General features: G+C 43.0%; 1 protein-coding gene across 5 annotated transcripts in view; it reads left to right on the top strand.

Annotated features, from left to right (window-relative positions):
- MAP4K1 (mitogen-activated protein kinase kinase kinase kinase 1) overlaps positions 1-16,298 on the top strand; it is a 353,135-nt gene that overhangs the window by 304,856 nt on the left and 31,981 nt on the right. For all 5 annotated transcript variants that reach the window (XM_073598728.1, XM_073598727.1, XM_073598730.1 and 2 more), the window contains 5 exons: positions 1,334-1,416; positions 5,895-5,979; positions 6,060-6,136; positions 6,367-6,427; positions 6,511-6,613. In XM_073598728.1, coding sequence (XP_073454829.1) covers positions 1,334-1,416; positions 5,895-5,979; positions 6,060-6,136; positions 6,367-6,427; positions 6,511-6,613 — 409 coding nt within the window. The remainder of the gene's footprint in view (positions 1-1,333; positions 1,417-5,894; positions 5,980-6,059; positions 6,137-6,366; positions 6,428-6,510; positions 6,614-16,298) is intronic.

The raw sequence follows: 16,298 nt of genomic DNA, 5'->3' as shown, positions 1-16,298 counted from the left end.
TATCCTCCATAATCTCCTCTTCATAGAGAGAATAAATTCAGTTCCTTTAATCGTTCCTCCTAGCTGAGCACCTCCATGCCTCGTATCAGTTTGGTTTCTCTTCTCTGCACTTTCTCCAGTTCCCCAATATCCTTTTTGTGAACTGGTGCCCAAAACTGAGCTGCATATTCCAGATGATCTCTCTCTGGAGTCCATACCTCTTCTAATATAAGAAAGGATTTTGCTTGCTTTGGAAACTACAGCTTGGCATTGCATGCTATTATTAAGCTTATGATCTACCAAAACACCCAGATCCTTCTCCACCATTGATTCCCCCAGTTGTACTCCCCCCTAGTATGTATGATGCATGTATGTTCTTAGCCACCAAGTGCATAACTTTACATTTATCAACATTAAACCTCATTTGCCACATAGTTGCCCAATTAAACAGTGAGGTTGGCTTGTACGTTGGAGACAGCCTGTAAGAACGTTTTTCCATTGCACAGCTTGGTGTCATCTGCAAAGACTAAAATGGTACTTTTAATCCCAGACCCTATATCATTCATATACAGTATATATATATATATATATATATATATATATATATATATATATATATAAAAGTAAGGGTCCCAACACTGAATTTTGGGTTACACCACTAAAAACCTTAGACCATTCAGAGTAACAATCATTAACCATTATTCTCTGAATTCGGTCTTTTAGCCAGTTTTCTATCCATTTACAAACTGATTTTTCCGAGCCTGTAGACTTTACCATACACATTAGCTGTGTGTGGGGAACTGTGTCAAATGCTTTGGCAAAATCCAAATATACTACGTCCAAAGCCACTCCTTTGTCTAAGGTTTTGCTTACCTCCTCATTACATTTACAATACAATACATTTTATAATAAATTACTGATGTATTTAAACAGTATGTTGCTGACAGACAGATTCTGCTAAAAAAACAAGTAAGGTTCATAAAGATCTTGTGTTTTCATATGTATAGACATGTAAATATCCGTATGCTTAAACACATGTAAAATTCTTCTCCCATTAATTTTTTGCTGTCCTGATAAAAACACAAGTTTTTTCGTGTCCATATGCATTTACCTTAAAGAAGAGAACATTCATAAGATTCCAACTGTGTGTGCTGCTGAACTCTGCTCTGTTCCTTACATTATTATTCCCACAAAGTCTTCTGGGAAACTCACACTTCCGGAAGTGTTGACCTCCTGGGTCCACTGCAACTCTCACCAGTTCCTTCTGCTGACCTCCATGTCAATGCTGCCTCCTGTCATGGCCATTTGTTCTGCACCTGACTACATATCTCCAACAATGTCTATTTTCTTCTAGAACCATCTCTCTTGATACGTGACCTTCAGTCTTTGTCTCCCCCGTCTCTACCACCAAAGCAAGGAAGAACACAAGCAAAACAGGTACGCATTTAATGTTGCATTAAAACTCTGTATCTAGGCCATGCCAAATACACTGGAGTTGATTCACTAAAGGCAAAAAGACTGTTCACTTTTCAAGGTAAGTTGCATTTTGCATAGGAATTTTCTCCAGAGCTTAGCAAATGAGGTGAAGCACCGCTGACTTCCATCACCAAATCATGTTCAAGTAAAAATGCTGTTTTCTGTTTGTTTGTTTTTCTTTCCTTGCATGTGATTGGGTATTCTTTGCAAAGTGAAATTTCACCACATTCACTAAGTACTGGGGAAATTTCCCATGCAAAGTGCAACTTTCCTTGCAAAGTATACAGCCTTTTTGCCTGCAGAAAATCAACTCCATTGACACAGCTCCAGCTGCTGTACGTGGACTGACTGTTTTGAATGCTGTGGATGGATGTGTTGTGCTTGAGTGCCAAAGGCATTGGTTTTCTGGGTAAGATCTCAGATTGATTTATTGAGCCATAGCACCTAAAATTAGCATTGAGTCACATGTAGAGCAGCTCACTATCCTGTCAGAAGTATACTTCTCTAAAAATACACTCAAGTTAAATAAACATTGTGCATTAAAGTAAACCTGCCATGGTCTAAAAAGCAACCAGTACCCCTGAGGTACAGGTAACTTAAAGTGTATCTTTAAAAAAAAAAACAATATTGTAGCCTACAACAAGTCCTTGGATGTGGTTGCTAATTTTTTTTTTTTTTAGGCTTTACCTTTTCTTTTAGGCTTTTTTTTTTCACCTGGTGATCCTACCAGCAATACACTTTCTGTCCTAGGGTGGAAGGTGCTCTGTATTCCACAGAGAGAACTGGGAACAATGCTAACTGATACGAGTGGGGCAGATAACACAGGAAGTTTTCAGTTCACAAGATTTCTGGCAGTATGTTTTTTTTTTCTTTTTTTAATTCTCAAACAGATATAACAAAACATGTTTGGTGGTATACATGAAATATATGTCAAAGAAACATTTCTAAAACATTAGCAGCGCTAGTGCAAAAATAGCAAATATTTAAAAATATCAATGAAATTGCTTAAGAGTCCAAACAAAGTATCAAATGGTGATCCACTCAGTGAAAGTCCATTAAGCAAAGGCAGGTGAGTATAAACTAGACGATTGTGGAATAAAATATTAGCAGCGATCCCAAGTCTCCATCACCACACCACTTGTGCCACAGCCCTGTAGGTAATCCACTTACCACACCCTGCTGATTAACACGCTTATCAATCAAAGGGATAATCGCTGTTCACTGGACACTTTTCATCTGTATTTTGCTCATTGCAAGCAATACATAAAAAAATTCCACATAGCGTAATCCAGTACAACAATTATTTATTAATTTAAAATTATCTCACAAAAAAACACTCACAATGTTTGCATAATATAAGGGCATGTAACATCAATACTATGTCAGTCGCGCATTCCCCTTTTAAGCTCTTACCGCTCCCGCGGTGTTCCCGGGAAGGACAGACGAGGATAAGCCGACTCTGTAGATAGCTGCGTAGCAACGCCCTGTTCGGTGGTATGTTTAACAGATCAAAAGGAGCAAATAAGGGAAGTTTTTGTTGGAGTTCACATACAAGATGTGTCTAAATAGTTTGGTAAGTGGTATCAGAAAACAGAAGATACACACAAATGACCTGTATTGGCCTTCAAAATAATCGCCATCCTTCAAAACACACTTTTGACAATGTTCATAAAGCTTCTGGAAAATGGCAGCAAAGGCCTCTTTAGGAATCATCACAGAACCGCTGTCACACATTCTTGGATTGCCGCCACAGCCGCAAAATGTGCGCCTTTTATACGGCTTGGCTTTGGACTTTGCAGGCGACTCCTTTTGGGTTGAAGGGGAAGACAGTGAGCGCCGTTCCATCGATTGCTGTTTAGATTCTGGATCCAACTGGTAGCACCAGGTCTTATCCTCTTTGACGATTGTTCGCAGAAAGGATGGATCCTGGTCACACATGGTAATGAAATCTCCAGAGGTTCCCAAGCATTTTGCTTTCTGTTCATCTGTCAGCTTGTGCGGCACAAACCGGAAACAGATATTCCGCTTACCCAAATCTTTGCGGACAGTGGGACACACCATGTTCTTCCTCAAACTACGGCCCTCCAGCTGTTGCGGAACTACACATCCCATGAGGCATTGTAAAACTCTGACATTCACAGACATGACTAGGCATGATGGGAATTGTAGTTCCTGAACAACTAGAGGGCCATAGTTTGAAGACCCCTGTATTAGACCATTTACTGAACTTTTTAGACACACCTTGTACACTTTAGGCTCCATGCACACTAGCATTTTTTTAAGCTCATAGAAGATGATAGTGTTATGCTATGCGTCCATGTAACAGTTTCAACGTTTAGGAGCAGAATTTTTTTTTTTTTTAGGGTTTTTGGGAGCGTTTTCCCTGCAGAAATTACTAAAACGTTCCTAACCGCTTTTTTTCGTTTTTTTTTTCTTTGTGTACTGTAAAAATGCTAATAAAAGGCTAATGCTCCTAAAATCTTCTAAAAAGTACTAAAACACTACAAGCCAGCACAAAAACGATATTATCAGCTCTTTTCTCTAGCGTTTTTTGAGCTTACAAAAAACACTAGTGTGCATGGAGCCTTAAAGTTCCTGCAGGAAATTGCTTTGATCCTAATTTTCTGATGGCATTCCTTGGATTTTAGGTCTAAGATCCAAATTTGGATTTGGCAGTCTTTGATGGCACTAACTCCTTCCTCCACCCATTGCTCCATTCTGCCCTTGACATTTAATCGTCCAGTGACCAATCAAGGCTCTGACTTTTCCACAGTTGAATGACGTGAGAAGGCACCAATTGCTTGATTTGAAGCTTAAAGTAATCTTGTAGTGGGGGACTTATGGAGGCTACCTTTTGGTTTACTTCCCTTTGAGAATGTTTGTTGCATGGCTGTCTTGGGCTTCAGTACTTTGAGTCACTGACCTGGAGCAAGTATGCATCAGGTAGAATAAAAATTCCTGATCTCCATTCTTCCTCTGGGTCAGTCAGTCAGAAAGTATTGAAGCCTTTTGATTACCATAACATCTGGGGGAACTGCCATTAAAAAAAGAGGTAATCTTAGACAGGTTTCTTAGCACTGGTTTCTATTTTTGCAAGTCTAACACCCTTTAGCTAGTGTGCTAGATGTTCATAATTAGTTGTTAGAGTAGGTAAATTGGCATGGCTGAGAGCCAGACCTGGGTGGAATCTGGGTTAGGGTTGAGTGACTCAGGGAGGCTGGATGAGTCATCTGACAGCTCTTCTGGTGCCTTGGAGAAGGTTCTAGATGTAGTGGGTGGAAGCTAGGAGGGGCTGTAATGCACATTTATGAGGATCCTGGCCAATCCCCAGCAAAATGGGCTTGCAGGGGGCAGCTTACCTCATAAATAGTAATGAGTCAGGCCAGCAGGGGCAGTCGGGTGGAAGATGGAGATGGAGTGCTGAGGAGGCTGTTGGAGGCCCTCACAGGGCGCCCCCTAGTCTGGGGGGGGGGGTGACCTGAGGTCTGGGGCTCGGGTGCTGGAAGAAAGCTTGGATCCTTTTTTTTTTTTTTTATGGGTTCACTTTATATTCACTTAGAGGGCCATGATTACTCCTATTCTGTGCTATGGCAATAGTCTGCCTAATGTTCAACGATAATTGCCATTTTCCCTCTAATCATTGGTATATTTATATTAACACCCCTGAATCTGACGTGTCAATACGCTGCAACACATCGATCAATTTCTGTCTTACGATTTCTCCCTCTCTTCTTATTCAAAGTCTAAGACTCTGTCAAAGAGTAACCCTGCTTTTGTTGAGGAAAAGACAATCCCGTTTGTGTGATCAATATATATTGCAAGGATTTTAACAAATTTTGTTGCAGATTTCTACTTACTTCTGCTGTGAATAAATAGCCATTTGTTTCACCATGTTTCACCATGTCCTTTGCAGACTGATTCTGGTTCATTATAATCAGCTGGTGCACTCTCTGTGTTCTAATGTGAAAAGCTGCAGTGTCTGCATCCCTTTAACCCTTGGGGAGATCTCAACAAAAATAAAATGTCTGTCACAGAGGGTTCCTAAAATCAAATTTGTATGTTAGTGCAGACTTCTGAAAAATCACTGAGCCAATCACACAAGCAGGAAATGACATTTTTGGAGGCATTCTATACACCAACAGTGTACAGGACACCTTCAGATTTCCATATTGTATTGAATGTTACAGAAATTTATTGTGCTACAGACTGAAATGGAAAGGTAATTTTATCAACATTATATTCAAATGTTGCTTTTGTAGCAACTGCATATGCTATATATTTTTTTATTTAATACATTTTTCCATGAAAGTGGAGTTACCCTATACACTAAAATTTGAAACGTGTTGCATGTCCCCTTTCAGTTACATGCCATCTGAAGATATAAGACTGCCTTTGCATTGTATAGTTCCCCTTTTATAATCCTATATCTTTCATGTCAGGGAGAGTTCCAACTGAAAAAGATATTTAATGGATGTCCTCTGAAAATCCATTCAGCAACCACGTGGAGACATCCTACAACGAAAGGTATGTAGCTTGTTCTTTTCTCTCTATAGCACTTTTTATGTTTCCTCCACCCTCTATAAGTCTTATTGTGTACACTATAGATATGCATGTCATCCTGGGAGCTGAGCAGGGGATCTATACGCTAAACCTCTCAGAGTCACAGGCCTCCCTTGACCTGGTAAGTGAGAATTCAGCTATTCTACTCCGTACAATTTTTTTTTTTTTTTTTCCCTAATGCCTAATTATGTCATGGGACAAAATAAGGACACAATATTGTACATATAGTCCTGTCTCCAACCAAAACTAATATTTCAGGTAGATCGCAATGCTCAATGGCTTTCTTACTCCTTAAAATATAATTATCAAAGACCAAGTTACATTTTTTTGTTTTTCTTATATCTTCTCTAGCTGACTTCAGGCTGGACAACTTGGGTCTATTCCATCAACAATGTGTTAATGTCCATAACTGGTAAGATGGAGATGTCTACTGACAAAACAGTAAACTTATTGACTAAGGGGTGTAGTATTCAATGTGTATTTGTCTGTCCATAGGGAAAGCCCTCCAGCTATACTCACACAGTCTCCTGGCTCTTCATGAACAGATACGGAAAGAATCCCGTTTGGCTCACATTCCAACACACAGACTGCTGCCCAGGTACAGTCTTGGTAGGAGGGTATGGTGAGCTGCATAGTTATAAAAGGACAGTAGTGATAAACCAAACGTACTGGGGTTCGGTGTACACAGGGTTTGGAGATAATTTTGTGATGTATAAAGGAAAACACATCTTTTGACAGGTCCTTTATTAAATAAGCAAAAAAAAGTCCTGCAATGTACAGTAGATCCATATCTATCATGATGCCTGACAGCCCCCAAAATAAAAACCCAACAACCAAATGTGATGATGCCACTCACCTCTGTCATAATATATAAGGGAAAAAAGAGATTAATCTGGCATTTCTTTACAGTTGCCCACTCTGTAATCACCAGGCATTGGCAGTAGGCTGAGGCACCCTCCTTTGCCGAATGCGTTTGTGAAATGGCTCGGATTGACAGTGTGGAAAGTATGATTGCCTGGGATGATGATAAGTCTAAATCATACAATCTCATGTCTAATTTCCGATATCCCTCTGAGTTTGGTGCCTTTGTTGCGGTTAAGGTCTGAGATTTTAGATGTTTCCGGGAGCCTCCCATGGATACTACTTGACCCCCCCCCCCCTCTTTTTTTTTTTCTCCTCACTTTCTTGTTCCCAATATCCTTTCCTATTCATTTTTTGTGATAATTGGTTGCATTACCTACCCAATCTGATGATACTGCCAACATTTCCTGAAATGCCAGAGGTATTCACTGAGTCCTCTGTCTACCGTATACAAGGAGTTTTCCAATGGTTATGTTCCTGTACTCGGCTGGTTGATATTACACATTTTACAGCTTCATGTAATGCCACATACACGCAACCAGACTTTCCGTCAGAACAGACTCCGGCGGTCTTTCAGACGGAGTCCTGCTGAAACAGGCTTGCCTACACACGATCACAGCAAAGTCCGATAGTTTAGAACGTGATGACGTACGACGGGACTAGAAAAAGGAAGTTCAATAGCCAGTAGCCAATAGCTGCCCTTGCGTCATTTTTGGTCCGTCGGAATAGCATACAGACGAGCGTTTTTCCCGATAGGAACGGATTCCGTCGGAAAGATTTGAAACATGTTCTATTTCTAGGTCCGTCAGAATTTTAGAAAGAAAAAGTCCGATGAAGCCCACACATGATCGGAATGTCCGACGGAATGATTTCGTCGGACCTTTTCTGCCGGAAAGTCCGGTCATGTGTACGCGGCATAATAGTTTTGACAGGTCTTTTAGATGGAGATTATTTCTACCTATGGTTATGTTTGTACTGAGTGTTGTGCCTATTTAAGCAACATACGATAAGTACAGAAAGAATGGGACAAATACAAAAAATAAAAATAATAAAAATAATAGCATATTCATAAAGAGACTCAGCATGCAGATCACATGCCAGCGTAAACACAAAGTAATCCCATGTTCCTCATGGAAATCAATACCAAGCATGTGAAATGAAAATGTATAAGAAAATGGCTAGAATGGTCACTTGCGCTTTGTGGGGATAATTTAACCTCTAGATGATGTGATCCAGGTCAGCTATACTTAGAATAGTCCTTCATGGATAGGGAGAGAGAAATCACAGAGGGAGGCTCCCATAGCGTAAATCCGTATTTTATTAAAAAAGATGTGATAGAAAAATATGATACAATCATATTTTAAGGTGCCTAAGCCTGGCACCCGGAGTGATCAGCATGTATAATGATAGGAATAGCCGGCCAGTCTCCGTTAGGATGCCGCTGGATTGTGGTGAGGCTCAGTTCCCTAAGATTGTATTTCCCACTGCATTCTGCACTGATGGGCACTGATAAACTGCAATGAGGTGGCACTGATAAGCTGCACTGATGGGGCTGCACTTATGGGCACTGATAGGCACTGACGAGGCTACACATATGGGCACTGATAGGCTGCACTGATAAACAGTGGACACTGTCCACTGCTTTACTGACACTTTCCACGGCCAAATATCTGTAGGAGGGGTTTCCACCATCCCTGCTAAGTTTGCAGTAATTTTTTATGTCTTATTTCAGTTTGATGTGTATTCTATGTGACATTACATATCAGAGGGACTGGTATTGTGGTAATATTGAAGTTTATTGAGATTTCCATACATTAGAGGGTTCCACCATTATTGTGTTGTTTGATTAGTAAGTTAGTGCTGCACTTTTTTGTTTTTTCTCATGCCGACATTTAATTGTGCCACATGCTGATGTAAAGCAGCATGTCCTGGCTTTTTCTTTCTGTGTTTTGCGCTAAGGATGTTCTCATATACACCATACAAGCACTGGTTGCTGTTAGAAAGATCTCAAAGCTACAACAGGAGTAGAAAGAGGGGCATGATTTATGTTGAAGTGGGCTTGTTCACATTTAACATGTACAGGCCTAGTGTACCCTCCCGCATTCACTGCAATTCCCAAAGCATGATGGGAAGTGTAGTTTGATTATAGTGTAGAGAGAGAGAGAGAAGAGGATATGATGCAATCCCTGTTCTAACAGCTCCTCCTTGGTAGAATACATGATGTATTTTTTGAATTAGAGAGCTGACTTCCTGAAAATTCAATTAGACTTTTCTCTTCAATGGTATGGAATTTCACAAATGTAATAACTGTTTAGTGTTTTGTGTAGGGGGTGTACTAATGGGGGATTTTTTGCCAATCCCGGAGTTCTGCTTTAAGTCTGGGCTCTGACCAGGTCATGCAAGGACATTCACCTTTTTCTCCTTCAACCATTTTTGCTGTGTTGGAAGGTAAACCTTTTTCCCATTGACAACTTTTTGGCAGAGGTGCAGAGGGTAGCAGATTTTCCTCAAAAAATTGATGGTATTTTGCCACATCCATTTTTCTTCTATCCTGACAAGTGTTTCAGTCACTGCTGCAGAGAAACACCCCCATAACAGGATATTACCACCTCCATGCTTTACGGTAGGAATCAGTGGAGGCTGGTGGTATATATAATTATAATGCACCCACAGCCATCCCCCCCTCTGCTCAGTGGTTGGTCGGATCACCCTACCCCCCCCCCCCAGTTGGTCACCAGCCCCGCACTTACCCGATATATCAGGCAGCGCTTCCACCGAGCAACGGGCATCAGCTTCTCCTGCAACTCCTCCGCATTACGGCAGCTTCCGCTGTGCATCTCCTCCCTCCTCCTCCTAGGTGGCCAATAGGAGCGCTTCTCGTTTCGGCCATTCATTCGCTATCGTAATACCCTTTTTCTAAGCATATTAGAGCTGTTTAAAAAAAAAAAAACAAAAAAAAAAAAAATTTGAATCCATGTGTACGGAGCCCCGTATGTAGGGGCCAGACGCATGGATAGGGGGGCTGCGCCCTGCATTACAGGCTGCCACTGGCATGAATGGTGTTATTAGGCTGGTGAGCTGTATTGGATTTCAGCCAGACATATCGTTTGGTGTTGAGGCCAAATAATTCAATTTTTGTCTCATCTGATCACCTTAAACGCACCTTGAAGATTCAGAGGCCACATGGAAAAAGGCGTTATGGTGACATGAGGCCAAATAATTACATTTTAGTCTCAACACCAAACGATATGTCTGGCGTAAATCCAATACAGGTCACCATCCAAATAATAACATTCCTACAGTAAAGCATGGAGGGGGTAATGTGCTGTTATGGGGGATGTTTCTCTGCAGCAGGGACTGGAGCACTGTGTTAAAAATGGTCACATTTTGCGCTTTGGCTCCCCTTTTTCTTTTTCAGCCAGGTTTGCCAGTCCTGAAACTTTGTTTCAGGACTGGCAAACCAGTTGTGTGCACCTTAACTTCATTTGTTACCATGGCCCTTTGAACATAAATTGGTTGTAAATCTCCAAAATGAACAAGGACTTGCCTTGATCCAAAGCACTTGGTGCAATTTCTGTCTGCTCTGTGCTATCTGCACCAGTCTCATCTATGCTAACACCAAGCAATTCCCAGGAGATGGCCCTGCCCCACCTCCAGCACACAGCAGGTGATTGACACCCTCAGCTGTGCATGTTTCCATATGAAACTGTGTAGAGAGGGGTGTGTCCTTTCCCACCACTCAGGTCTCAGATTACACCTAACTCTTTGCACTATGCTATGCAGTGTGTTATAATAGATCCCAGCCCCCACGTTTTACACAGGAATGCTGTATAAAATGTGTGCTTTAAAAGGTTGTAGAGGAGAGAGGGCTGCAGATAAAAAGGTACAACTTACGTAGGAGGATTTGCTTAATCTCTGTGTATCGCCTAAGGCTAGTCATTTCAGTGGGTATACGTAAGGGTTTAAACCACGTTAAAGAGTAACTCCACTTTTGTTGAGAAAAAACATTCCTATCTGTGTGTTCTATGTATAATGCAGGGATTTTAACAAACTTTGTTGCAGATTCCTACCTTTTGTTATTCTGAAGAAATAGCGGTTTGTTTCTCTGTGTCCATGTGGAACGTGAATCTAATGGGAGTGATTTTACAATTATCAACCAACCGCTGCACTTGCAGGGTTCTAGTGAGGAAAGTGGCAGGGTCTGCATCCCTTTATAAGTGATTTTCCTTTGGGAGTATCTCACCAAAAATGACATTTTTTGTTGCAGGGGATTTCCACAATCTTACTTGTATCTTAGAGCAGACTTCTGGGAAAATCAGTGAGCCAATCACACAAGCAGGAAATTACATTTCTAGGTGGCATTTCATACACGATCTGTGTACAGAATGCCTCCAGGTTGCCACATTGCATTTTACAGATTGAAAAGTAAAGGTAATTTTGAATTGCATTCAATTACAATATGACTTGTGTAGCAAGTGTAGCAATTGTATATGCTATACTATTTACAGTGGGACCTTGGATTACGAGCATGATCCGTTCCAGGAGAATGCTTGTAATCCAAAGCATGTGCATATCAAATCGAGTTTCCCCACAGAAGTCAATGGAAACGAAGATAATTAGTTCCGCATTGACTTCTATTGCATGCAATACCACATTTGGCCGGGGGGCGCGCCAGAGAGCCTCAGAAATACTCGGACAGGCTCGGGAACCGAGTGTTTCCGAGTTTCAGGCGCCCCCACACCTCTGGCTAAATGCGGTACTGCACACCCCGTTAGGTTTAATTCTGCTCGTTTTGCGAGACAACTGACAACCGAGTCAGAATTTTTTTTTAAAAAGTTGCTCATCTTTTAAAACGCTCGTTAACCGTGTTACTCATTAACCAAGGTTTCACTGGGGGGGCGTGGCCGGATGTGATCGCGGCAGGACGTGTCTTCTAGGAGCTCCGGTTTTTCTCCGCTAATTGATCCTGTTTGCAGCTGACTAACTGACCACTGCTTGCTGGAAGGGTGCCCCTGACATAATGGAGCTGAGTGGGATCACAACGATGCCTTCCTTGGTAGCAAAAAGGTAAAGTAAACAGAATGCACAGCCGCCATCAGGTCAGAGACAACTCCGTTCTCAAGACAGCATGGCGGCTGGCTCCTCCCACGCCATCTTGGTTCCCGTCTCTGCCTCACAGCGCGCCAAGACACTGACGACGAGGATGGCACAGCAGGCGAGTACAACTCCTCAGGCACCAGAGAGCCCCCAAACTATGCCTCAAGAGATAGAGGTAGACACGGAAGCCATAACGGGCCCAATCCTGGAAGTGATATCGGCCTCAAAGACGGAGCTCGTGGGCCGCAAAGACTGCCTAGCATCAGAATGTATCCTTATTCGGCATCTTGATAAGATCAGAGGCAGACTAACTGCTGCGGATGATCGTATCTCAGAGGTGGATGCTTCTCACACCCAGGGCTCACACATAACTGAACTGAGGGATATGGTCCGATCGCTTCAACACAGAGCAGATGACGCCGAGGACCGCCAACGCAGAAACAGTGTAAGAGTGGTGGGGCTGCCTGAGGGGGTGGAGGGGTCTAACCCATCGAATTTTGCTGAGCAGTTTTTCAAATCACTACTGGCTTTGGGCGATCTCCCCCCCACATATGTGGCAGAGAGGGCACACAGAGTCCCTACAGGTGCCAGGCCATCAGGAGCCTCGCCGCGACCGTTTCTAGTCTGGTTCCTCAATTACAAGGACAGAGACATGTTGCTGGCTGAGGCGAGAAAACATAAGGAACTAAAGTATGAAAACATACGCATAATGCTATTCCCAGATTTCTCAGCGGAGATGCAGCGCAGGCGTCGCTCATTTCTGGATGTCAAAAGAAGACTCAGAGAAAAGAAGCTGAAATACAGCATGCTATACCACAAGATAATGGCAAATCTCTCACTGGGCTTTTTCTTTCGTGTGTTGTTAGATGGTTACTGGTTTCTTTTTTGCACCGAAGATTACCCTTATGCTGTTTTTTCTGTCTCATTGGGGCAATTGTCATGTGGCACCTTTGATTTGATTTGTTGCTCTAATGGGACAGCAGCTATCTCTCAAAGCTGAGGGCATGTATAAGCAAAGAAGCTCATCTGTTATAGTGCAAAGTTTGTGCTCAATGGTGTGCTTTACAGCCTTTTGAACTTCCTACCACTCTCCTACATCAAGCAGGTTAAATGCACCCAGGTTCCTAAGAGGGGTCAGCTGGAAGCTGTACCTGCACGGACTACTGGTGGAGTCTCCCGAGAAAGTCACGGAACTTTATACATAAGATGCCGAATTACCGATTCACAAGGTTGAACTCCTGCAAGTTTGTTGGTTACAGGAATCAAGCTGCATACCGGACAATTTTTATTTTTGTTTTTGTGTTTATTTTTTTGATTTTTCTGGTTCTGTTGAGATTTTTTTTCCAAGGGTTCAGTAGTTTCTGGTATAACAGCAGTGGAGGGATTGTTTGACCAATGCCATGCGACATATATTAGATGTGCACATATATCAATCAGTTTATTTGTCCTCATATTGGGCATCTGCGCCTATTTCCTCTTGCTCAACAGCTATTTTAAGGTTGTTAGATTGTTTTAACTCCCACAATGCATAGGAGAATTAAGTTACTGTCCTGGAAAATCAGGGGCCAGAACAACAAATTTAAGAGAGCAGCGGTTTTTCAATACCTCAAGCAGGTCAAACCACATATCGTCCTCCTCCAGGAGACCCACTTGGAGGGCAGTAAAATGCTATCTTTACGCAAACACTGGATTCAGAGGGCAGTCCACTCCATGTACTCTACCTTTGCTTGTGGGGTCTCTATTCTAATAAGCAAAGCAATTGCATGTACAATCCACCAGGTGATCACTGACCCGGGGGGACGATATGTGGTAATTCTATTAGAAATATTCAATAATAAAATCCTGCTGGTAAACATATACTTACCACCTCCTTTTCAGGTCAAATTAATTTATGATTTAATGGTAACGTTGACTCCCTATCTGCATCTCCCATTGCTTATTATGGGAGATTTTAATGCCATTTTAGACCCGGTACTCGACTCCTCAAATGCTGCTAGACCAGCATGGGTGGACCTTCGCTCCTGGGCAACTATGGCGGATATGACTGAAGTGTGGAGGTGGAAGCATCCGGACGCTACATCTTATTCTCACCTGTCCTCCACACACAAATCATCAGCCAGAATTGATTTGGCGTTCGGCAATGCTTCCCTCCTAAAATATGTATACGAGTCAGAATACCTGTCCGGTGGGGTTTCAGATCATAACCCGCTTGTGCTCACCCTTGGCTTTCCCTTAGGGGGAAGAAAAGGGGGTTGGAAACTGTCACCGAGCTTGTTACTGGAGGACCAGGTAAATACTCAGGTTCAAAAATCCATAGACACATACTGGGAGATAAATGAAGGTTCAACAGACCCCCCACTAGAGTGGGATGCTTTTAAGGCGGTGGTAAGAGGTGAATACATCTCTGCTATAAAATCAGCAAAAAAAGATTGAAGTCAGGAGGGTGAACTGCTTCTTGCCAAAGAGAGGGAGGATGCAAAAACACATGCAGACTCCCCCACAGAGGCCAGCTATGTGTCCCTACTGGAAACTAGATGCTTAGTCGCTCTACATTTTACCAACCTAGCTCACACTGAGGTCAGACAAAGGACAGAGACTATTTTCGCAGAAGGGGATAAGAATGGGAAGCTTCCAGCTAACCTAGCTGCTGAACATAAAACGCCGGTCAGTATCCCTGCATTGAGAAGTGGAGGAGGGTCCTTGCTCACTAGTCCAGTAGATATTTTGCAGGAATTTGTTAGATTTACTCATCACTATACTCACCCATCCCTCCATGTGACCCTCTAGAATTGGATGAGTTATTGCGAAACCTCTCCATGCCAAAATTGTCAGATTCAGATGCCGCATTCTTAGATGATCCTATCTCTGTATTGGAAATAGAGGCAGCCATGCTTGCTTTCCCTCCCCAGAAGGCGCCTGTCCCAGACGGGTTCCCTGCGGACTTCTATAAGGCTTTCATGTCCCAATTAGCCCCTAGATTAAACAAACTTTTCACACATTGCTGGGAGCAGGGATCCTTGCCGACCTCAATGATGGAGGCTTATATGGTGCCAGTGGCGTAGCGTGGGGGGTGGGGGGGGGGTGCGGTGGCCCCGGGCGCGACATTTAGGGGGGCGCAATTTCGTGCCAGTAGTGTCACTACTGGCTGCCTCCTCCGCCGCCATGTCCAGTGTTTGGCGCCCTGTGATTGGGCGTATGGGGGTCATGTGCGGCGTGGGGCTGGCCTATCCGCGATCACGGTTGCTCCTGAAGTCCCGCCTCCGCACATGACCCCCATACGCCCAATCACAGTGCGCTGGGAAACAATGAACATGCTGGCCGGAGCGCGGGGGAGACGAGCACTGGAGAGTGTGAGCCGCCAGGGCAGCTGTCTTCTCCTCCTCCTATCCTCCAGACCGATACAAGACACGAAGGTGAGGAATGGATAAACACGGGGGGGGGGGAGCGAGAGAAGAGACAGGCGCCGTATATGTAGTGTCAGTATAGGAAGACTAAGCAGGACAGTATAGTGTACAGTGTAGTATAGTGGTCAGTATAGTGTAGTGGACAGTGTAGTGTAGTGGTCAGTATAGTGTAGTGGTCAGTATAGTGTAGTGGACAGTGTAGTGTAGTGGTCAGTATAGTGTAGTGGTCAGTATAGTGTAGTGGACAGTGTAGTGTAGTGGTCAGTATAGTGTAGTGGTCAGTGTAGTGTAGTGGACAGTGTAGTGGACAGTGTAGTATAGTGGACAGTGTAGTATTGTAGTCTGTATAGTGTAGTGGACAGTGTAGTGTAGTGGTCAGTGTAGTATTGTGGTCAGTATAGTGTAGTGGACAGTGTAGTATTGTGGTCAGTATAGTGTAGTGGACAGTGTAGTGTAGTGGTCAGTGTAGTGTAGTGGTCAGTGTAGTGTAGTGGACAGTGTAGTATTGTAGTCTGTATAGTGTAGTGGACAGTGTAGTGTAGTGGTCAGTGTAGTATAGTGGACAGTGTAGTGGTCAGTATAGTGTAGTGGTCAGTGTAGTATTGTGGTCAGTATAGTGTAGTGGTCAGTGTAGTGTAGTGGACAGTGTAGTGGTCAGTGTAGTGTAGTGGACAGTGTAGTATTGTGGTCAGTATAGTGTAGTGGTCAGTATAGTGTAGTGGTCAGTGTAGTGTAGTGGACAGTGTAGTATTGTGGTCTGTATAATGTAGTGGTCAGTATAGTGGTTAGTGTAGTGTAGTGGTCAGTGTAGTGTAGTGGACAGTGTAGTATAGTGGTCAGTGTAGTGTAGTGGACAGTATAGTGGTCAGTGTAGTGTAGTTCTCAGTGTAGTGGTCAGTATAGTGGACAGTATAGTGTAGT

The sequence above is a fragment of the Aquarana catesbeiana genome, linkage group LG09, assembly GCF_042186555.1.
Source record: "Aquarana catesbeiana isolate 2022-GZ linkage group LG09, ASM4218655v1, whole genome shotgun sequence".
Taxonomy (NCBI): Eukaryota; Metazoa; Chordata; class Amphibia; order Anura; family Ranidae; genus Aquarana; species Aquarana catesbeiana.
Note: the sequence above shows the minus strand (reverse complement) of the source record. Positions and strands in the feature narration are given on the sequence as shown.